This window comes from Phocoena phocoena, chromosome 19, assembly GCF_963924675.1.
Source record: "Phocoena phocoena chromosome 19, mPhoPho1.1, whole genome shotgun sequence".
In the NCBI taxonomy this organism is placed as follows: Eukaryota; Metazoa; Chordata; class Mammalia; order Artiodactyla; family Phocoenidae; genus Phocoena; species Phocoena phocoena.
This window is the reverse complement of record NC_089237.1, coordinates 21,077,925-21,102,217: the sequence shown is the minus strand read 5'-3', so window position 1 is coordinate 21,102,217 and position 24,293 is coordinate 21,077,925. Positions and strand designations below refer to the sequence as shown.

At 39.1% G+C, this 24,293-nt stretch overlaps 1 protein-coding gene and 1 non-coding gene across 3 annotated transcripts in view; one reads left to right on the top strand and one right to left on the bottom strand.

Annotated features, from left to right (window-relative positions):
• The first annotated feature begins 1,398 nt into the window (after positions 1 to 1,398).
• The window catches only part of CDK12 (cyclin dependent kinase 12), a 40,088-nt gene continuing 17,193 nt past the window's right edge, over positions 1,399 to 24,293 (top strand). For both annotated transcript variants that reach the window (XM_065896827.1, XM_065896826.1), the window contains exons 1-6: positions 1,399 to 2,497; positions 6,602 to 7,483; positions 13,477 to 13,653; positions 14,813 to 14,952; positions 15,925 to 16,095; positions 19,414 to 19,603. In XM_065896827.1, coding sequence (XP_065752899.1) covers positions 1,449 to 2,497; positions 6,602 to 7,483; positions 13,477 to 13,653; positions 14,813 to 14,952; positions 15,925 to 16,095; positions 19,414 to 19,603 — 2,609 coding nt within the window. In that variant the 5' untranslated portion in view covers positions 1,399 to 1,448. The remainder of the gene's footprint in view (positions 2,498 to 6,601; positions 7,484 to 13,476; positions 13,654 to 14,812; positions 14,953 to 15,924; positions 16,096 to 19,413; positions 19,604 to 24,293) is intronic.
• TRNAW-CCA (transfer RNA tryptophan (anticodon CCA)) lies at positions 9,680 to 9,752 on the bottom strand. Its single transcript has one exon. It is a non-coding gene; the product is annotated as a tRNA-Trp (tRNA).

The window sequence follows — 24,293 nt, the reverse complement described above, 5'->3', positions numbered from 1 at the left end:
TTTTTGGCTGTGTTGGGTCTTCATTGCTGTGCCCGGGACTTCTCTCTAGTTGTGGCGAGCAGGGGGTACTCTTCGCTGTGGTGTGTGGGCTTCTCATTGCTGTGGCTTCTCTTGTTGCAGAGCACAGGCTCTAGGTGCGCGGGCTTCAGTAGTCGTAGCATGCAGGCTCAGTAGTTGTGGTGCACTGGCTTAATTGCTCCACGGCATGTGGGATATTCCCGGACCTACGCACCCTGCATTGGCAGGCAGATTCTTAACCACTGCACCACCAGGGAAGTCCCCAGACGTGAATTTTTCTCTCTTCTTTGCCCCTTGCTGGGCTAGCTTTGCTACCCTAAGTAACTTACTCAACTCTTCTGAGTCCGGGTTTCCTTATTTGTAAAATAGGGATGAGGAAATTGTGTTTTGCAGGGCAGTACGAGAATTAGTAATAATGCACGTAGTAGTATATGCTACCTAAGTGGGAAGAATCGTTAATACTTAGGGACTTGGGTTGAAATAGCCCCACATTTGCCCTTTATTCTGTTGACAATATTTTCATCCTGGTATTTAAAGGAGCTGTTACAGAGTATGCAAAAATTAGTTTGCGCCGGAACTTGGGAATATGTATTTGTTCAATGAGTTATTAATAAAGTCTTGAATTAAAAAATTCCTCCTAAGTCCGTTTCAATAAAGTTTTGCTCAAACGCGGAGCTGGGATCTTATCGCGAGAATCTGGCAGAAAGCGTTTCTGGCCCGGGACTTGCTCTCGCGTTGTTTGAGCAGGCAGTGGGGAGAGGTGAAAGGAAGCACGAAATACCGCGAGAGTACTGCAGATTCTCGCGATATTTCCTGGGATTACCCCCTCCCCCTTCCTCCCAGTGCTGTTTCGGTTTAACCTAGTGTGTGACTGTGAGCTTCTGTGAGGGAGCGAGTGAGTGTGAGGTACTGAGGTGAGGCGGAAGCTAGAAGAGGGGCTCTTTCAGTAGCGAGGGACAAAGGGGGCGTGAGGCACCTAGGCCGCGGGACCCCAGCGACAGGAAGCCGCCCCGAGCCGGGCTACCGGGAAGGGGAAGGGCCCGCGCAGTCCTCACAGGGCCCCAGAGCCGGAGTCGGCCCCACAGCCCCGGGCCGTCGGCTTCCTACTTCCTCGACCTCCCCGGCGCCTGGGCCTGAGGATTGGCTCGGCGTGGGGAGGAGGGGAAACAGACTCGAGCGGCTACCCGTTGTCTCGCAACTCCACTGCTGAGGAACTCTCATTTCTTTCCTGGCTCCTTCACCCCCCACCTCATGTAGGAGGGTGCTGAGGAGTCGGGAGGGAGGAGGAGCCTGGGCTACCGTCCCTTCCCTCCCCACCCCCTTGTAGGGGCGCTTTGGTAGGCGTGGGGCTGGGGCTGGGGGGGAGGGTGGGGGTTACTTTTTGGAGTGCTGGGGAACTTTTTCCCCATTTTGAGGCCAGGGGAAAGGGAATGCCCAATCCAGAGAGACATGGGGGCAAGAAGGACGGGAGTGGAGGAGCTTCTGGAACTTTGCAGCCGTCATCGGGAGGTGGCAGCTCCAACAGCAGGGAGCGTCACCGCTTGGTGTCGAAGCACAAGCGGCATAGGTCCAAGCACTCCAAAGACATGGGGTTGGTGACCCCCGAAGCAGCACCTTTGGGTACAATTATCAAACCTTTGGTGGAGTATGATGACATTAGCTCTGATTCCGATACCTTCTCTGACGACATGGCCTTCAAACTGGACCGGAGGGAGAATGATGAACGTCGCGGGACTGATCGGAGTGACCGCCTGCACAAACACCGTCACCACCAGCACAGACGTTCCCGGGACTTACTAAAAACTAAACAGTCAGAGAAAGAAAAACACCTGGAAGCCTCCAGCAAGTCGGGATCGATGAAGGACCGGATATCAGGAAGTTCAAAGCGTTCAAATGAGGAGAATGATGACCATGGAAAGACGCAGGTCTCCAAAAGCAGCAGCAACAAGGAATCCAGGTCATCCAAACTCCATAAGGAGAAGACCCGGAAAGAACGTGAGTTGAAGTCCGGGCACAAAGACCGGAGTAAAAGTCATCGGAAAAGGGAAACACCCAAAAGTTACAAAACCGTGGACAGCCCCAAACGGAGGTCCAGGAGTCCCCACCGGAAGTGGTCGGACAGCCCCAAGCAAGATGATAGCCCCTCAGGCGCTTCTTACGGCCAAGATTATGACCTTAGTCCCCCGAGATCTCACACCTCTAGCAATTACGACTCCTACAAGAAGAGTCCGGGAAGTACCTCAAGAAGGCAGTCGATCAGCCCACCTTACAAGGAGCCTTCTGCCTACCAGTCCAGCACACGGTCACCCAGTCCCTACAGTAGACGACAGAGGTCTGTGAGTCCCTATAGCCGGCGACGTTCTTCCAGCTATGAAAGGAGTGGCTCTTACAGTGGGAGATCACCCAGTCCCTACGGCCGAAGGCGGTCCAGCAGCCCTTTCCTGAGCAAGCGCTCTCTGAGCCGGAGTCCGCTCCCCAGGTGAGCTATTTGTCTAACAGCCCGTTCCTTCTTTCGGTGGCTTATGAGGAACTGGTGATTAGACATGTTAACATTTTGTTGAAGCCCCCAGTGTTCATCATTGACTGGAACACTTTGCTATTGGTTAGTCGTCATGTAGGTGAGTCTGGTCTCCTCTTAACCCAGAATTGGAGAAGTGCAGAGTTCACATGCCTACAGCTGCTAAAGGTAGGTACTTCCAGTGGTGGGATCTTCAGTTGTAAGCTCCCATGTGAGAAAAATCATAGGCTTCTGCTTACCGACTGCATAGGATTGATGCTGGTGCCCAGAGTTTATCCAGCTATTTCAGTTGCTTTGTCTTAACTTTTTAAAAATCACTTTGGTATTAGTGCCTTAGGCTTCATTGGACCTGATTGGAGATGTAAGAAATTAAAAAGTTTCATTTGTATTATCTCGGGGCTATTTGCCTAAGTCATCTACCATTTGTGCTGTCCACTGAGTCTCCAAACTTGTAAGTTTATTTCCTAATTGACAATTTTTTGATAACTTGCAAGAGACTCCTGTCTTTTTTACGGTACGCGGGCCTCTCACTGTTGTGGCCTCTCCCGCCGCGGAGCACAGGCTCCGGACGCGCGGGCTCAGCGGCCATGGCTCACGGGCCCAGCCGCTCCGCGGCATGTGGGATCTTCCCGGACCGGGGCACGAACCCGCGTCCCCTGCATCGGCAGGCGGACTCTCAACCACTGCGCCACCAGGGAAGCCCGAGACTCCTGTCTTTTATGTGATGTTTCTAGTGGAAATTCAGCCAATTAGTTCTTTTTCCCTTTTATGGTATAACCTAGCAGAAATTGTTTCCAAGGATAATTTGATTTTATTACAGCATCACCATTGACTTATTTGTGACCACAGGTGAATTTCAAAATCTTTCTCTTAAAAATTGGTAATAGTACCTTCACTGTGATATTTTTGGTGAGAAAGTCATGTTAGTTTGAAATTTAATTGTTGAAGTGAATTGTCTACAGAAAACTGTTCTTGTTCCTAGGTGGTGAGATGTACCTCCCTCTTTGTAGACTTAACATTTGCCTCAAAAGCAGAACTTGGGCTTTGGAGTTATACCTGAGTGGAATCCTAATCTTGCTTTTGTGACCTTTGGCATATAATTTAATTTCTCTGTGTGTGAAATGAGAATAATAACTACCTACTTCTAGAGTTGTGAGGATTAATTAGTAAATATGAGTGCATAGCCAGGTACAGTGCCTGGTACTTGGAGCCAGTCAGTAAATTCTATCAATGAATGAGGGAAATGTCGTTGAACACTAGTAGAGAAAGTATGCAAATTTGAAAAAATCCATGCATGTCAGTGTGAGTAATTTTTGCTGACTTAAAGTTATAATTATTCATAAACTAGTTTGAATTCATCAAGCTACAGGAGTTCCTAGCTGTCAGAGTCTGAAGTTCCTTAGGCTTTTCCCCTCCATTTTATTACAATTTTTCAAGTACAGAAAAGTTGAAAGAATTGTAGTGAGGACTCAAGTATGTACCACCTAGATTCTGCAATTAATATTTGCTATACATTTTATCATCTCTATCCATCTCTCCACCTTCATTTGTTTTGATTCATCTCAAAGTAAGTTGCATACTTACTTGAAGTTTATAGTGAAGTTCACGTCACTATAAACACTTTAGCATGTACACCATTAGCTAGAGTTCACTTTTTTTTTTTTTGGAGGGATGAGGGGTAAATTTATATACAGTGAAATGGATGTCTTAAGTGTACCATTTGTAAAATTGCTTAGTTTTTTAAGGATGCCTAAGAAATATTCTCAGAATATTTGTTTTCTTGAGGGAGTAGTTTCATTAAGCCTGTTCTGAGAATTTTTGATTGTTACGGGGTTTGGGAATACAGAATTACATTGAGGCTAAAACACTAAAACAAGTTTCAGTAAAAACTGCTACTTTGCAATGATACCTTTTGGATTCAAATCTCAAGTTCTCTCTTCCTCTACTCACTTAGTTGGAACTAGTGCAGTGATGGTAAAAATAAATCAAGAAAGAATTGGAGACACAGTATTATAGGACACAAATATAAACACTACATAATAATCCTGGAGTCACATGCACATTTTTAGTTGGCTTGAAAAGAGCATTATGTGTTTGTGTGTGTGCGTTATGTACGTATTCTTCCTCATTCAATTTCTTAGAGTCAGGGTGGAGGAACATACAGATCCCTTTTATGGTATTCTCTGTTTTTTTTCCTTGAGAGAGACAGTCAAGATTAAACAAAAGATTTCATTTTTAAAGACTGAAAATGCTTTGGCAGAAACGCAAGGTCTTTGCATCCACCAAATTATTAGTGATTAATAGTAGAAATTTCATTTCAAATGGTGGGACCTAACTTAATTTAGGGAAAAAATACATTTGTTTTTGAAGACAATTTTTTTTGTTGCCTGCATTTACCTATTTGTTGTTCCCTGTACCCCCTTTTTTCCTTGAAGAGTGGACCTGGACCTCAAATGTAACGTTTATGTAACTTATGGCCATCCAAACATCCTATTAACAGTAGGCTTCTGTTCAGAAGTTTAAGGTTTGTAGCAGAGTTCCTTAGGAAGATTTAGTCATGCTGAAAGATGAAAGAAACAGTGGTTTGTAGAGCACGGTCTCTGACATTACTTAGTGTTTTCCTGAGATAATGTTAGTTTTAGACCAGCCTATAATTCAATCAGAGAAAACCTCTTGTTTTAGCCACTTATTTATAAGAGAAGTATTAGTTTTCTGAAGGGTAAGTGGATATTTGGTAAATTCACTTAACTACTTTCAGTATTTTATATCCTCATGTTCATATATACATTGTTGTTATTGTTGTTTTGAGCACTTTGATTCCAATGATAACTTTACATTTTAATAAACTTGGAAGAAAGTTTCCAAAAAGCATTATAGGTATAAGAAAGTCATGACTAACATCATGTGAGTTGTTTCACCTACCATGTATATGCTATTTGTTTTGAAACATTTTGAATCACATCAGCCTTACCAATGATCAACGATAAAGGGAGATATTGAAGATCTGGAATGGGAACAATTTGTTTTACACTACTGGGCAAATTATCTTTTGTCCAGTCACATTTTTTGTGCTAATTTTTTTCCTCCTCACACTGAGGCCTGAGCACATTAGGCTTTATGAAAAAGCAAAAAAGAATTAATGAGGGTTTGGGTTTTAATTTAGAATAATCTGCCTTATAGATTCCCAGATTTTACTTTCCAGTCCTTCCTTAATAATGGAGAAGATAAGTTGAACATGCAATAATACCTTGCTTTATGAATTCCTAAAAAGTTTATTGGAAATCATTTTATATTTGAAAGTACTAGAAGCCATCATAGTTTTAATAACTTCTAATAAATTATTTTGGTAAGACAGTTTCTCTGGTTTATCTAGTTTTTGTAAATCCTAACTCTTGTAATTGGGGGTTTGTTTAGTATAGGTGCAACTTAATTATAAAGTGAGGATACAAGGAACAGAATCTTTTCCTGGGATTTCTCAATAAAATAGCTGTCTAGTTTAAAAAATTTAGGTTTTGGTGAAGTGTGCTAGTTACTTTTAACTTCCTAATTGATATAACCCACGTTTAGCATTAAGTATGACTTTTTAAAATCATGTTTTCAGTTTATCAGATATTTAAACCAAAATGCTAAAAGTAATCATTGTGAATATGGGTATTTTCTAGCATGGGAAAAAAGTATCCATCCATCTTCCTTCAGTTGAATAAGTAGTGGATAATTTTTAGATGATATGATTGAAATATGTTGCCATGCAGGATTTATTTCCTTCTAATCTATTTTTTAAAGTAAAGAACAGTTTTAAATTTACAGAAAAATTGTAAAGATAGGACAAAGAATTATTTTATGTCCTCAAACTCAGTTTCCCCTATTGTTAACATCTTACATTTGTTACAATTAATGAACCAATATTGATACGTTATTATTATTATTTGATGGTACCTAATCTATTTTTAAGATTGCTAAATACTCAGTGGGTTTTTTAAGTTACAGTTCTTCATAGTTGGTTTAACTGATCTATTCCACATTGCTGTAGTCTATCCATTTTAAACTGCTTTTTTCTTTTTCCAGTAGAAAATCCATGAAGTCTAGAAGTAGAAGTCCCGCATATTCAAGACACTCATCGTCTCATAGTAAAAAGAAGAGATCCGGGTCACGCAGTCGACATTCCAGTATCTCACCTGTCAGGCTTCCACTGAACTCCAGCTTGGGAGCTGAACTCAGTAGGAAAAAGAAGGAAAGAGCAGCAGCTGCTGCAGCAAAAATGGATGGAAAGGAATCCAAGGGTTCGCCTATATTTTTGCCTAGAAAAGAGAACAGTTCAGTAGAGGCTAAGGATTCAGGCTTGGAGTCTAAAAAGTTACCCAGAGGTGTAAAATTGGAAAAATCTGCCCCAGATACCGAACTGGTGAATGTAACACATCTAAATACAGAGGTCAAAAATTCTTTAGATACAGGGAAAATAAAGTTGGATGAAAACTCTGAGAAGCATCCTGTTCTTAAAGATTCAAAAGGACAGGGAACAAGAGACTCTAAACCTGTAGCACTGAAAGAGGAGATTGCTACTCCAAAAGAGACAGAGACATCTGAAAAGGAGACCCTTCCACCTCTTCCCACAGTTACTTCTCCACCTCCTTTACCAACTACTACCCCTCCACCTCAGACACCCCCCTTGCCACCTTTGCCTCCACTACCAGCTCTTCCACAGCAACCACCTCTGCCTCCTCCCCAACCAGCATTTAGTCAGGTTCTTTCTTCTAGTACTTCAACTTTGCCCCCTTCTATTCACCCAAGGACATCAACTCTGTCCTCTCAGGCAAATTCTCAGCCCCCTGTACAGGTTTCTGTGAAGACTCAAGTGTCTGTAACAGCTGCTATTCCACACCTAAAAACTTCAACGTTGCCTCCTCTGCCCCTCCCACCCTTATTACTGGGAGATGATGACATGGATAGGTAAGTCCTGTGGTTAACTGGGAAATTTTAGCCGTCTTGTTCTAAGTGTAATGTATTTTTTGTTCTCAAGCTTTGTCAAAATTGATCTAATGAATGGCTGTTTAGAATGCTTTCATGAATAGGAAATGCCTTTGATGTTTGGTTTTCAGTGGAAAAGCCCTTATATATGACATTTGTTAGGAAAAGAGAATTACAGTTTGAGGTCTACGTAACCCTTTTACTCATAAGTGTATTTATTGATAATTTTGATTCAAATTTTTAAAAATCGTGTGTTTTTCTCCTTAAATTTTTTTTTTTTTTTTGCGGTACGCGGGCTTCTCACCGTTGTGGCCTCTCCCGTTGTGGAGCACAGGCTCCAGAAGCACAGGCCCAGCAGCCATGGCTCACAGGCCCAGCCGCTCCGCGGCACGTGGGATCCTCCCGGACCGGGGCACGAACCCATGTCCCCCGCATCAGCAGGCGGACTCCCAACCACTGCACCACCAGGGAAACCCTCTCCTTAAATTTTTATGTTGAAAATTTTAATATTAAATAGCTGTAGAAAAGTTAAAAGAATATAATTAACACCTGTATACTCCTCACCTTGATTCACCAGTTGTTAATTTTCTGCCATATTTGTTTTAACTGTAGATATCATGACACTTCTGAATACTTTAGCATGTCTCTCCTAACAAGAACATTTTCCTATATAATCACAATACCTTTATCACCCTAAAAAACTTGTCATTCATTTATTAAATAATATCAGTAGCATATCAATAATAATAATATCCTCAGTGGTCCCAAAAATGTCTTTTATAGCTACTTTTTTTTTCCTCCTGATGCTTTAAAAAAATTAATTATCCTGTAAGAAGAAAAGAACAATATGTAGAATCTTTGCTAATTAGAATATAAATTCACAGTGGGGTGATGGGAAGAGCTCTAATTTTAATGAGTCCTCTGAGTGTTGAAAACTGAAATAATTTGAAGCATGAATCTGATTTCATGGAAGGCTTTAGGAAATATATTTGTTTAATTTCTTGACAGGCCTAGCCAGGCAAGTACCACCAAACAAACATGATTTAGCAGTGACATATGCCATGGCAATCTTTCTATTATTCTTTTTCCTATGGAGATTCTGCCCTCTTGTTCTGGAGGATGTGAGTTTCACTTATTGCAACAAACTTCCACTGTAAGCACAAAAATAAGTATTATCGGTCTTGCATCCCAGACCAATTCCCAAGCTTCCCTTACTTTCCAGGTGACATCAGTAGTTTGAACAGTGATACATTTCAGCCCTCTAGATCTATATTTTTTCAGATTACACTCTGCACTTTTTTTAGAAGGTGCAAGTGCAATAAATGAGAGGGAAAGAGATTATTTAAAAGAATGGCTCCATTACTATACATAGCTGTAAATCTGATTTTAAAGAAAAATTTCACATGCTCTTTCTAATATTAATAGGTATTTATGAATTCTGCCACATCCTGAGAACTGCAAAGGAGAACAGAACCTGAAATTTATGTAGAAAAATTTGTTTGAGGTACACAATATACTTCTCATAGATACAAGCGATATATTTTTACAGTTTTTGTTGGAAAATAGTCAATTGAGTATCATCCAAAGGGAACCTAGGCCACTGTCTATCCGCAGGAACCTTGTTTAAATCTTAGTTTACATAGTGGCTAGGACAATATCAGTGTGGCTAAGGATCCTCCTTCTGAAATATTTACTTGGCTAACCAAATAGCTGTTGAACCTACCTACCATGTGTCAGCATGGAGTGCAGGTTTCCAGAGGTGGAACAATTTTGATAGAAAGCACATAGGAATTTTTATCTTTCAGATTGCAGATGAGGGGTAAAGTAAGACTATTCAGTGCTTATTTGAGTATGTGTCGCTATCTTTAAAAATGTGTAAGAGAGAGAATGAAGTGAGAAAACTTATTTTTGTTATATATTCTGATTCCAAAAATGTAACTATTTTATTTTATAGTCCTTACTAAAGGTAGGAAAATGGAAGTGAAGATTTCTTCCACTATCAGTTTTATTTTTTCACTATAAAACTATAAATTCAAGATAGTTTTTCTGTTCTTGTTTTTATTTACTTATTTGGTGCTACCCTATCCATGTACCAGCTGCACCTATCTTTCACATGAAAAATATTTATTTATTTAAAAAAATTTTTTTGGCCACACTGCGCAGCATGCAAGACCCTAGTTCCCTGAGCAGGGATTGAACCTGCCCACCTTGCATTGGAAGCGTGGAGTCCTAACCACTGGACCACCAGGGATGTCCCGAAAAATAATTTTATGTAAGAAAACTTTTTAGGAAGTAATCTGAAAGTTGCACATGGGACTCATATTCCTCCTACTTTCTCTCATGTGAGGCTTCAGGAGCTTAAATGTTGAGAATGTGACTTACACATCTTTTTATTGCCTACAGTGCTTTAAACATAGAACACAGAATGCAGTCATTAAATATTGATTATTTGAATAAGTAAAACTGCTGAAGGAGCCAGAGTCAGGGCTTGTGTGAAATGACATCGGGCATGTAGTTAAATTATTTGCCACCTGCATGACATAAAGCTTGTGTTAGAGGATTTGTCTTTTTGGGAAAAGATTGAAATTTTTCTTTCAAACATATATATTGGGCAGGAGTGTATTAACCCAGGTATCAAATGCAGGAGTGAATTTAATTAATGGTACTGCAAAAACCTTTATGATTCATGGTCTACAATTCTTGGTTTCAAGAAGCAAAGGCTGCCAAACATCCACCGTGTTATGGTACATTCTTCATGAACATAGCTATTCATGGGGATCTGCTGCTTTTTAAAAAATTTTCAGTTAACCACATAGGGTTTTTTTAATATTGTTTTCTTTATTTTTTTGATAGCCTGGTTCATTTGGAGTTTTATCAGACTTGAATAGAGTCTACATTATTCTCAAAGGCTGTATTTTTAAAGTACTGAGCTCGTGTAGAATAGACCTGGGTAAACGTTCAGATTAGATTTTAGGATTTTTGTAATAGAATGCTTGTTTTTTACTAGAATGCTAATACAATGTTTTTAATGTATTCACTCAAATTTTTAATAGAAGTTTGTAAAAATAAATCACTTTTTAAACAACCTGCTTTAAGGGGAAGGAGATAAATGATCTATTTAAAGTAGTTTATTTTACATTTTGAAAATTAATTAATAAGAATTAATTTTGGGGAATTCCCTGATGGTCCAGTGGTTAGGACTCTGTGCTTCCACTGCAGGGGGCTCGGGTTCTATCCCTGGTCGGGGAACTAAGAGCCCTGAAGCCACGTGGTACGGCCACCCCCCCAAAAAAAATTAATTTCTTTTCACATAGTTCATATGTAAATTCATATTTTTTTCTTTATTAACAATAAAGACTTATTAGAGGTGTTACATTGTACCTACAGATTAAATCCAGCATCGTAAATTCCAAGAGACTATCCGGATTCTAAAATTTCAGCATCTTGGAGCTTGGCAACTTTTTTTTTTTTTTTTTTTAATTATACACAAGCATTATGCAACCTTGTCACTACATGTGAACCCATCTGCAGGTATAAATGGAGAACCAGGAAATACTGATATTGGTAGGGTAGATCAGCACTTCCTGGTACTGAATCTTCAAGTAATGACTTAGATGTTCAGTATCTGCTCCAATATGTTAGGCTCTCTGCATCTACTGTATGCCCTCAGAACTATATAGAGCTTTATTTTAGTGAGTGCCCTACACTAAAGGCTAAAGAGCATAATGTTGTTAAGCACTGCAATTTTATGGGTCATCATTATTCCAAGGTTTTTGGTACATTTGGAATTTATTGAAACAGAATTTGACCTCTATTAACTTGTGCCCTGAACTGGTAGTACGTATCCCATCAAACACTCATTCTTTCTTGACATAAACATACTAAAAATATAATTTTTCAGAAGCAATGTACATTTTCACAGTAGCAAACAATATTTGAACCCATAAAGTAAATTTTGGATAAAACAAGTGTAAGTATAAAATATAGACTGAATGTAAATGATGGTGAAAGAATTCAGATAATTTGATTCTAGTGACACAGAACCAAGATGGAATCTATTTCTGAGTCATGAGGAATTGAAATTTATAAAAAATATTTTGACATTAGTTGAAAAATTAGGAATTTTCTTTCCCAAATGTCTTAAAAATTGGGGAAATTTAAAAAATCTATATGGCATCCTGACTCAAGAGTTTTCTGGTAACAGGCTTTGTTCCCAGGGTAGAAAAATCTTAGTGCAAATTATAATAATGTTGTGTGTTCATCTCTATCAGTAATTTAACAGAAAGTTTCAGGTGATTGTTTTGTTCTCCATTGACTACCCCAGTTCTGGTTGATATGGTACAAACTAGATTCTATTGTTCTGTCTGATTTATAAGAGATTAAAATGATGAAAATTGGTAGGAAGTAGTAGCTTTTGAGATTGTGTTTCACACACAGAGGGCAGCAGTATGCTTTAAAAAGATACATTGCGGAAAAAAAAAAAAAAAAAAAAAAAGATACATTGCGGGGCTTCCTTGCTGGCGCAGTGGTTAAGAATCCACCTGCCAATGCAGGGGACACGGGTTTGAGCCCTGTCCCAGGAAGATCCCACATGCTGCAGAGCAACTAAGCCCGTGCGCCACAACTGCTGAGCCTGTGCTCTAGAGCCCATGAGCCACAACTACTGAGCCCGAGTGCCACAACTACTGAAGCCCACGCGCCTAGAGCCCGTACTCTGCAATGAGAGTAGCCACCCAATGAGAAGCCCGTGAACCGCAACGAACAGTAGACCCCGCTCTCCGCAACTAGAGAAAAGCCCGCGCCCAGCAACAAAGACAACGCAGCCAAAAACAAAAACAAAAACATACATTGCAAGGGGTAGATCTGTTCTTTATGGTTCTGTGGAAGTATTCATGAAAGAATTTTTTTTTAAATAACCACTTGTTGAAAACATAGAGGAGGTTTGTACTGTGGTTAGGATTCTCAGATTCTTTTTAATCTGCTGATAACTGTGATGGAATACAAAAGACTATCTAGCATGGTTTTATTTGTAGGCATGAATTAGTATGCTGCACTATCTTTTCTGAGGACATGCATGGCACAAAATCCTTCCTTTACTCATAAATAGAGGTGGTTAAAAATTGGATCTGAAAACTGAATTTTCTAGTCTATTCCAGGAAAGCCATCCCTTCTGTTTTCCCCACTGACTATTAAAATTTGTTGATTATCATGAGAGACCTTCTGCTATCAGTGTTTTAATGATTCTGAAATAGTCTCTTGGACTCTTTCTCCTTAGATTTTTAGTTTGAAGGTTATTTATCCATTTTGGATGGTCGGATATGGTTGCCTTTTGCTTCCCAGCCAGTAGAATAAATAAGTATATTTTTCACTTATTTTGATTTCCAGCTTAGCTGTATTTCTTACAAAACACTGTAAAATACTATTTGCTTTTTCCAAGTTTCTCGCCACATCTTCAGTAACATAATAGTATTGGCTTGGCCAAAAAGTTCATTCAGGTTTTTCTGTAACATGGAAAAACTCGAACAAACTTTTTGGCCAACCCAGTATTACATTGCTGGGCTTTCAGTCATTTAAATCTTTGCTGGTTAAAATATGGAGCAGGTTTGGTGACTTCATGAGTTGCAGTGGTGTTTTGCAAATTTAAGATTATAACTTCCTGCATTTTATTTCATCTCAATAAAAATCCACATAGAATCTTAGGAAGGACATTAAAGAAGTTTATTAAAGTTGCTACAAATAATATGCCAAATTTTTTATTAGTTTTTTTAATATACTATAGATTTCTTTTTGCAAAATCCAAGTCTCTTTAACTGTGATAAACTCCATTTCATTGTTATATTACTGGGGTTTTTTTCCCTTAAAAGTAAAATCTTTGTAATCTTTTAACAGCCAGACATTATAATCTTTGAAAAGTTTTATTTGCACATCCTTTAAGTAATTGTGATCTTTTTCATTTTTTCCTCTCTGTTGTTTAGTCCGAAAGAAACTCTACCATCAAAACCTGTAAAGAAGGAGAAGGAACAAAGGCCACGTCACCTACTCACAGACCTCCCTCTCCCTCCAGAGCTCCCTGGTGGGGATCCATCTCCCCCAGACTCTCCAGAACCAAAGGCAATCACACCACCTCAGCAACCATACAAAAAGAGACCAAAGTGAGTTTTTGGAGGGACCCTTCCTTAATTACAGCTTTCTTCCTTACCTTTGGACCACAACCTACACCAGTAGGCTTATAGAGGATTGGGCCTAATGTAGATCTTATTTTATTTTAATGGATAAAATCCTTTCATCTACACTCATAGATACCATGTTGTGTTTTTTAGAAAAACAATAATTTCCCAAATCCAAGTATACCATGAACATTGATCCCAGTGTATCTTTTGAATTCATAATACTTAGCGTATTAAAGAAGAAAAAAATCCTTTAATTCAGAGGGTGTCAACCATGTACACATTAATGAAGAATTAATAGATGGGGGATTTTTTTTCCCGAACTACATAAATTGCCATGCCATAAATGTAGTAGAATCTGAGTTTGATCTTCAGATTGTTAGCGTTCTTCTCCTGGTAGTAAAAATAGTTGCCATTTATTGAGCACATATTATTGCCAGTTTTATATTTTACTTTCATAGTAACCCTATGATGTAGGGATTATTTTCCCATTCTATGGCTGAGGAAGCCAGTACTCAATAAAGTAGCAAATCTATTGTTATTTGATCTTATGTCTTCCTGAAGCAAAAAAAAAAAATCTGTGAGAGATTAGCCACTGTGAGAGACTGTTTAAACTATTTATTTCATATCATTTGATTCCTGCTTTTTTAATAAAGAAACTGATAAAAGACTCAGGAGCCAGAGAAATCATCATAAAAGAATTCTGTTTTGTTCTTTGAATACGCTTAGGTAATTCCTTGGCGTGGTTAGGACTCCATGCTCCTACTGCAGGGGGCACGGTTTTTTTTTTTTTTTTTTTTTGCGGTACGCGGGCCTCTCACTGTTGTGGTCTCTCCTGCTGCGGAGCACGGGCTCCGGACGTGCAGGCTCAGCGGCCATGGCTCACGGGCCCAGCCGCTCCACGACATGTGGGATCTTCCCCGACCGGGGCACGAACCCGTGTCCCCTGCATCGGCAGGCGGACTCTCAACCACTGCGCCACCAGGGAAGCCCTGGGGGCACAGTTTTGATCCCTGATCGGGATCCCTCAAGCCATGTGATGCAGCCAAATAAATAAATAAAAAAGAAAAAGAAAAAAAGGAATGCACATAATTTTTTAAAATAACTTTTTTGTTTGTTTTTATTTTTGTTTTCCCTTTTTTAGAATTTGTTGTCCTCGTTATGGAGAAAGAAGACAAACAGAAAGTGACTGGGGGAAACGCTGTGTGGACAAGTTTGACATTATTGGGATTATTGGAGAGGGAACCTACGGCCAAGTATATAAAGCCAAGGACAAAGACACAGGTAAATATTGCCACAAAATTTTAGATGTCAGAAGGTTAAAAATTTAGCAGTACTGATGTCTTAGGTGGATTTAGCAAAAGTAAACTTTGAGTTCTTATTTGGTCTCCAAAGGTTATGAAATAGACTAAAATTTTCCAAAAGAAGAGTATAATTATTACTGTCTAAAAACCTTCCTCCTTCTGTCCATTGTAAATGTTTTATAATAAGCTTGCTGGGAATTTAAGAGAAGGTAAAAATAAAATTTGTCAGTTGCTCTTTGGTAAGGGGCTAGTCCTTGAAGATAAAATGAAGTAGCTGGATTATTGATATATTTTAATAATACAAAATTTTTAGGCTTAACAGAATATTGAATTAAAATTTTAAGGGCTTCCCTGGTGGCGCAGTGGTTGAGAGTCCGCCTGTCGATGCAGGGGACACGGGTTCGTGCCCCGGTCCAGGAAGATCCCACATGCCGCGGAGCAGCTAGGCCCGTGAGCCATGGCCACTGGGCCTGTGCTCCGCAATGGGAGAGGCCACAACAGTGAGAGGCCCGTGTACTGCAAAGAAAAAAAAAAAACTTTTTTTAATGTTTAAAAAGACAAAGATAAGAAAGGGAAAATGGGGATTTTTTTTTTTTTAACAGTATAAAAGTATCTGCCATGTAGCATTAAAGTAGGCATTAAGGGGCTTCCCTGGTGGCGCAGTGGTTGAGAGCCCGCCTGCCGATACAGGGGACATGGGTTTGTGCCCTGGTCTGGGAAGATCCCACGTGCCGCGGCGTGGCTAGGCCCGTGAGCCGTGGCCGCTGAGCCTATGCGTCTGGAGCCTGTGCTCTGCAACGGGAGAGGCCACAACAATGAGAGGCCCGCGTACCGCAAAAAAAAAAAAAGTAGGCATTAAGTCTGTTTCAGAGCAAGAGCGTATATTGGTTGATTCATGGTGGTGGCCAAAAAATGCTAATTGTAATATAACAGTTTGAATTTGTTGTAACAGGAGAGCTAGTGGCCCTGAAGAAGGTGAGACTGGACAATGAGAAAGAGGGCTTCCCAATTACAGCCATTCGTGAGATCAAAATCCTTCGTCAGCTAATCCACCGAAGTGTTGTTAACATGAAGGAAATTGTCACAGATAAACAAGACGCGCTGGATTTCAAGAAGGACAAAGGTACTAGCAAAGAATCATGTTTCTGCATGGGAGATTGGTACATTTTATTTCCCTTTCTTAGCTTGTTTGCCTGTTTGCATTTTTTAACAAGTTGTACTAAAGTCCAGCTTCTTTCTTTAATCCACATCAGAATTAAGATGTTAACAGATTGTTCTTGTGCTGAACAGTGCTTATTTTATAAAATGTCCATTCGTCATTATTGTACTCATACTTTTAGAAATCATTGTTAATCATTAAAATTAGAGTCTGCTGTTAACACCTAATAAGGCCAGCACACAAACAATATAAGATTCTCTTCCAACCAATGTTTTGAAGTCGTTTTTTTTTGTTTTTTTTTTTACAAATTGTAATAACAATAATGGAAATTAAAACCCAGATTTGACAGTTACTCTCATTTTTACATCATTTATATGCATCCTTTTTTTTTTTTTTTTTTTTTTTTTTTTTGCGGTTCGTGGGCCTCTCACTGTTGTGGCCTCTCCCGTTGCGGAGCATAGGCTCCGGACGCTCAGGCTCAGTGGCCATGGCTCACGGGCCCAGCCGCTCCGCAGCATGTGGGATCTTCCCGGACCAGGGCACGAACCCGTGTCCCCTGCATCAGCAGGCGGACTCTCAACCACTGCGCCACCAGGGAAGTCCACATCCTTTTTTTTAATGTAGTTTTGTACTTATACAGTTTTGAATCCAAAGCAGGTATTTCTAAAACAGTTTTCAGGTCACACAGTGGTTTGTTTTCCTGGATTTGTAACTTTTGTCTGTGGGGGATACATTCGTTTGTTGTTTTCATACTTGTGTTTGAATTAGTCTATATATGACATCCAGCCTACTTTTATTAAAGTAAATCTGAAGGTTTAGAGAGGGGCAGCTGTGAAGAGGTGGCATCTGTGAATATAGCCTGAGATGTTAACAGAGAATATGATTGAAATACATAAAATTAGGAGGGTAATGGATAAAGTTAAGTTGGACTTCTTTACAGAGCCTCAAATATATTAGCTCTAGGGGGGTAATACCTCTTGAATTTAGTAGAAGTAGTTTTAAAGAAAAGAGGAAATCCTGCTTAGATAAATTTATGAAAGTTAGATTGGAATAGAATTAAGTATACTAGGTATATTTCTGGGTGTGTTTTTTTAACCTTTTCTGATTATAAAAATAATACAGTGTAGGGGCTTCCCTGGTGGCGCAGTGGTTGACAGTCTGCCTGCTGATGCAGGGGACACGGGTTTGTGCCCCAGTCCGGGAAGATCCCACATGCCATGGAGTGGCTAGGCCCGTGAGCCATGGCCGCTGAGCCTGCGCGTCTGGAGCCTATGCTCCGCAACGGGAGAGGCCTCAACAGTGAGAGGCCCGCGTACCGCCAAAAAAAAATACAGTGTATAGCTAGTTTCTGTGAGGATGTGTAAGAAAGTGTTAATTGGTTGCTTCTGGAGAGGTGCTTTTCATCCATGCCCTTCTGTACTGTTTAAATAATTTACCATGTACTGTTTAAATTCTTTTTTAAAAAATCGTAAAATAATGGGGGACTTCCCTGGTAGTCCAGTGGTTAAGACTCTGTGCTTCCACTGCAGGGTTCATGGGTTTGATCCCTGGTCAGGGAACTAAGATCCCACATGGTGTGTGGCACAGCCAAAAACTTAAAAAAAATTTTTTTAATCATAAAATATTAAATGAATGAATGGATGTGATGCATGCCCCTTGTGGAAAAATTGAAAACATAGGCGAGTAAGAAAAGGAAAATGGCAATCATTTCTCTCCCACTCCCAGTATATGAGCATCCATAGAAGATCACTGTAGTATTAGCATGTTGGCATTTTTTTTCTAGTACTTTATATTTTATATATATTGTATTTATTTTAACATAACCAAGATCAAAGTGTATTTAGTGTTTTATAACTTGTCATAAGCAATTTCTTGTATCATTAACATGTTTTAATGACTGTGTATAAAGATAGATGAATCCAAGTTTATTTCACCAGTCCTTGTTGAACAATTAGTTGTCAGTTAAAAAAAATATAATAGCACTGCATTGAGCATCTCTGTGCATAAATATTTGTATTTTGATTTATTTCTTAATATAGTTTCCTAGAAGTAGAATTATTCGGTCAAAGGAATTTTCATATTTAATGTTAGATTGCTTTTAAGAAAGATAGTAATAATTTATGTCCCACCAGTGAGTCCCATCCCACTTTATCCTCCCTAACATTGAGTTTATCTTTTTAAAAAATTGTCATCTTACCTGATAGGTGAAGTATGAATGATATCATTATTTTGGATTGCATTCTTTATATTCTGAGTTTTTTTCCATGTCTATCAATTTTACTTATTTTCTCTTCTTTTGAGTTGTCCGTTTGTGTCCTTTATCCATTCTCTTTTGCAGTTTTAGTGTTTTCTTAATTCATACGAGGGCTTAGCTAAAGCTAAGATATTCCTTTAATGCAGTGGTTCTTAACTTTTTGGGAGTCATGAACCTTTTAAAATATCTTATGGATTCACTCTTCAAAAAAATACATTTAAAATGTTGCATACACATGTGTTTAAAATGTTGTATGCTATTTAGAGAGTTCAAAGAATCCTTGAAGCCAATCCCCTAGATGAAGAATCCTTGCCTTTATGCTACTGAGAGAAGAATTTTAGACTGGATGGATCATTGTCTAACTAGGTCTAGTATTTCTTATGTTACAGTATTTGCTTCTATCATGCACCTGTTGAAAGTGGAAAGATAATGTGGATTTCAAATCTTTCACAATTCTCTTAGCCTTTTATCTACTTTTAAATTTAGGGAGTTGAATTAGATGATTCATTTTTCTTTCAATTCTTAAATACTATAGATTTCATTAATAATTCGTACTAAATGTACCCCTGGCGTTATTATGTGAGTGCTGTTAACTAGGGTAAAGATTTCTACAAAATAGTCTTAGACGATGTGTAACAAATGGACATGGTTGTATATTACAAATAAAACTTTATTTACAGCAATAGACAGGCCGGATTTGGCCCAAGGGGTCTGTAATTTGCCAACTGATTTAGATCATAAAAGACTAGTTATACAATCTAATTGGGGCAGTTGTCCCTTTAGAGAAGTAAGTAGTCCAAAGAGCACTGGACTATGAGTCAGAAGATTAATTCAAAAAATAGTTCTGTTATTTATTGTTAGAATGGGCAAGTTATTCAACTGCTTGAGTTTTAGTTTCTTCATGTGTAAAATTAAGTGGTTTTTCCAGAAAGCTTATGGTCAACTCCAAAATTATGTTAAAATTTGACGCATTGTCATTTCGGCATCCTTTTTCTCTTGTTTTTAATTTTTTCCTTCGTCCTACGTAGGAGCCTTTTACCTTGTATTTGAGTATATGGACCATGACTTAATGGGACTGTTGGAATCTGGTTTGGTGCACTTTTCTGAGGATCATATCAAGTCATTTATGAAACAGCTAATGGAAGGACTGGATTACTGTCACAAAAAGAATTTCCTGCATCGGGATATTAAGTGTTCTAACATTTTGCTGAACAACAGGTAACACAGTAACCGTATGAGGTTAAGCATTTTCTCCCTCTCTTCTGACACCCTTAGTTTCAGCTAGTTAATTGGGGTTATAGGTAAACCCAGTAATGCACTTTTTTGCATTTACGTACATCTGATGTCTGTACCTTAGGAACAACTTGTGATAGGGGTACTCTGATCAGCAGAGTCTCCAGACTCAGTGTTGGTAAGGACTAAAGAGGTAGGATTGTAAAGGTTTTTTTAAATGCAGACATTTTAGAGAATTACTTACATCCTATAGGAATATTCAAAGAGCTTTTGCCATAGTTAGTAAATAATACTTTTGTGGTCTTAGGCAAATTCAAATACACATTGAGTTCTTAATGACATTCTCCTTTGTTTAGTGGGGAGAGACATACCTGCTCTTTTAACTGCTCTTGAGACTTTCTCAGTTACCGAATTTCAGAGTAAACACAGATGTAGTTGGTGACTGACCTTGCTGCCCAGCACTTACTCCTGGGTTTTAATAGTATAGACAGACAGGAATTTGGTGAAGAACAGTGTTAATTCTTCAGAAGTTTTTATCATCTGCTTTCTTCCTCTCTGGCTATTTGCCTAAATTGCGTTGGTGATATCAGTTGCGTTACAGTAGTCTTTGGTGATAGCCCTACATACTGAGGAATAAAAAGCAAGTCTGGTACCATTGAAATAAGGCCAGTGTTTGGTTCTGTAGGTAGTGGGCTGTTTATAGCCATCTTTGTCTGATGCACCCTTTGTTTTAAATATTTCGGATCAGTTCTATTTAACAAACATCTAGATGGGAATATGGAATGGTTATGACATATTTCCTGTCTTTGTGGAGTAGGGTGACCAACTCTCCAGTGTTGCCCGAGACTGTCCTGGTTTTAGCACTAAAAGTCCCACATGGGATGGTTGGTCCCTGAAGATTTCAGAGTTTAGTAGGGAAGCTAAACAAATAAGTTGCTCAATTCAATAAACATTTATTAAGCTTTTTTTTCCCCCCCTTGAATTTGGGAGCATCTGGGAAGATGCAGTCTTGAGGAATGAACAGGAATTTATCAGAAAGACTGACAACAGAGGTTCACATTTCTAGGCAAAAGAAGAGTGCATGTACAGAAGCACATAAATGTGAAGATAACATAACACGTTATGTTTGGAAAACTGTAAAGGAGTCAGTATTGCTAGGGCAAGAAGAGTGAAGCACATAATGGCAAGAGATGAAGCTGGACAGTTGCAAGGAGCCAATTTAAAGATCTTGTACATCTTGCTAAGGAGCTTAAATTTTATTTACAGGTAACAGCCATTGAAGGGTGCTGGTTAATTTTTTGTTTTTAAATTATACAATTAATGCATTATTATATTAATTGTACAAATTACTGTAAAATTGTTATTTGTAGTTAAATACCTTTTTTTTTTTTTTAATTTTTTTATTTTTGCGGTACGCGGGCCCTCACTGTTGTGGCCTCTCCCGTTGCGGAGCACAGGCTCCAGACGCGCAGGCTCAGCGGCCATGGCTCATGGGCCCAGCCGCTCTGCGGCATGTGGGATCTTCTCAGACCGGGGCATGAACCTGTGTCCTCTGCATTGGCAGGTGGACCCTCAACCACTGCGCCACCAGGGAAGCCCTTAAATACCTTTTTGAGACAAAACACGATATTAGAAATATCATTCCTTTCTGCAGACTTCCCTGGTGGTCCAGTGGTTAAGACTTTGCCTTCCAATGCGAGGGTTGCGGGTTCCATCCTTGGTCAGGGAGCTAAGATCCCACATGCCTCACGGCCAAAAAAAACCAAAACATAAAACAGAAGCAATATGGTAACAAGTTCAATAAAGACTTTAAAAATGGTCCACAACAGCAACAAAAAAGTCTTTGGGGGAAAAAAAAAAAAAAATATATATATATATATATATATCATTCCTTTCTGTCACTATTCCTGTGATCCACCACAATTCTCATTAAAGCTGGCCTTGGTTAATCTGTATCCACAGTAATAGTACTTCAAAAATTTGATGATGGCTATCATCTTGCAGCTTTCTGGACTATAGTATTAGTATACTTTTTTCTGTTCCTTTTGCTCCTCTATTGGGGGATATTTCAGGCCAGGGAATAACTGCAGTCCTGCTTGGTGTCCTTTCTGGTGGGTCAGGCCCCTTTCTGTCCCTGACTTCCCATATTCAGGAAGCTGATAAGGTTTTAGACTAAAGTGAATTTCCTTCTCAGGTTGCTAAGCAGGATGCAAGAGTCTCATGGTGTAGTCTGATCCAGCCAGCTTCTGCTCTTGCCCATTTAGTTCTGTCTACACAGAGACTTCTTGGTGAGATGGCCTAGAGAGGAGTCCTCAGGTGGACAAAGAAGAGAAAGCATTGACAAGAGAGGGAGGAGAGCAGCGTTGGGCTCCATGATGTTTATTTTATCTTAATTACACAAGTATAAATGACACCAAATTATTTTAGATATAGGAGAGACATAATTAGTCTTCTGTTTTAGAAACATCACTAAATGGTCACCATATAGCATGTGGACTGGAGGCAGAGAGACTTATTAAAAACAGTGTAAGAAACGGTCAGTGCTTGAACTAACCAAGGCATTGCTGGAAGAGGATGGGCAGGATGGACTTGGTAGATCAGTAGACTTTGATGAGTGAGTGAATGGTGGCAAATGAATCAAAGTACTTTAACTCGAAGATTTCTGACCTGAGAAACTATCTAGATGGGTGGCACAGTGGTCAATATAGGGAATACAGAAGGAACAGCAGGATGCGTCGGGGGAAGAGTAAACCCCTTTTGGATATGTCTGTTATATATCCAGGGTAGTGATTTCAAATAGGCATATGGTCACATGGGAGTTTCAAACTAGCATTGTAGATTTAGGAGTTATCAAGCATAGAAAAGATGTGAGAAGATGGAACCCCAGGGGCTGATTAGACAGATAGGAAGAAAATGAGGAAATATGAATGCAAAATAGGCAGGTTTAAGAAATGAGTGGTCATAGATGTCAGGTGATGCAGGTAGATTTTAAGGCCCAAAGAGAGAATCTGAAAATTAAAAGGTCAGTGGTGAAAGTGTGGGGTAAGTGGGTGGGTAGCACAGTTAATGGGAAGGTGATTGTAGGTGTGACCTCAGTTTTTTGTTTTTATTAATTTTTTATTAAAGAAGCAGAGGTTTGAGCATATTTAAATGCTAAGCAAAAAGAAAATCAGTAGAGAGGGGGAAGTTGAAGATTCAAGAAAGAACCAAAGTAATTTAAAGAAATGAGTTTCTAAAGGAATGGGGGTCAAGGCCAGAGGTGGTAATACTGATTATCCTTGAATAAGAAGAGATTGACGCACTTTTCTGTAATTGAAGGGAAAGGAGAAAGCAAGGTTAGAGGTGTAAATAAGTTTATAGGTAAAAGTATGTTAAATAGGTCCCACCTGATGGCTTCTGTTTCCAATGAAGAAGGTTATTTACTGAGAGTGAGGGGGGGAGGGAGGGGATGGATTAGGAAATATGCTAGGTGCTGTTTAGGTCTAGCCTCATTTTCCATAACTGTATATCTTTTGCCATTTTAACTTTCAGTCCTACCATAGTAGGACTTACCTTGAGTCTTGGGATCAAAGTAAGGATGCCAAGAAATTTGAGGAACGCTTTTTGTCTCAATATAGGGCCCAAGTCAGCTATTTCTTTCCTTTTTGCTTCTCTCAGAATTTGCTTATAAATCGAACTTAAAATGTGATGATGTCTGGGACAGGTGGGTAAGGTGCCCATAATCTTTACGAGGAATGGTAAGAGTTGATTTAATGTAAAATTTCGTTGATAGTAGCTTTTTTGTTTTAATATTTTGTCCCATTGCTCAGACTTTGAAGAGTACCTCCAAGAAGAGCCCTTTTTTTTCTCTTCTATCTCACTTTTCTGCTTGATCTGAGCTATCAGGCACCTGAGCTATCCCCAGTCCCTTAAAAAAGGTGAATTGGCTTTTCATTCCGCAAGATGTAAGGCAAACTGTAAATGTGAATAAATAGACTACACAAGAATTTAGATAAATATGATTAATCCAAAATAGTTAATGATGGTTTTTAAATAGTTTCCCAACATTTTGTGTTGCATTTTATTAAAATATTGCTTGACATCACTGTCAAAGACAGAATATTTAGCAGAGTGAAAAGTGGATGTGATCCCTTTAAGGGAGTGGTTCTCAAAGTGTGGTTCTCAGATTAGCACCATTGGCATCACCTGTGGGCTTGTTGGAAATGCGGATTCATGGACCATGACCTACTGAATCAGCATCTCTGGGAATGGGCCCAGAAAACATTTAACAAGCTTTCCAGGTGATTCTTATTTCATATTAACGTTTGAGAACCCCTCTAAAGTCATAATTGTGTATCTTTATGGTATAGGAAGTGATGGCAGTTTGTTGGTAGAAGGGGCCTTGTTCATCATAAAAATTGTTTGTTCAGATCAAAGGTATGTTCTCTGTTTGAAAAATCTGTTATAGCCACAGAATTGTTGCAGTTTACTTTTTGTTATGAAAAATGTCAAATTATAAGAAAAAGTTGAGACACTAATATAATTAATAATACATATACAATTAACATTTTGCTATATTTGCTCCCTTTTTATTTTTCTGCCTGACGTATTTTAAAGTAAATTACAGATATCATTACGTTTGATCCAGTGGTTAGGACTCGGCACTTTTACTGCTGGGGCCCAGGTTCAATCCCTG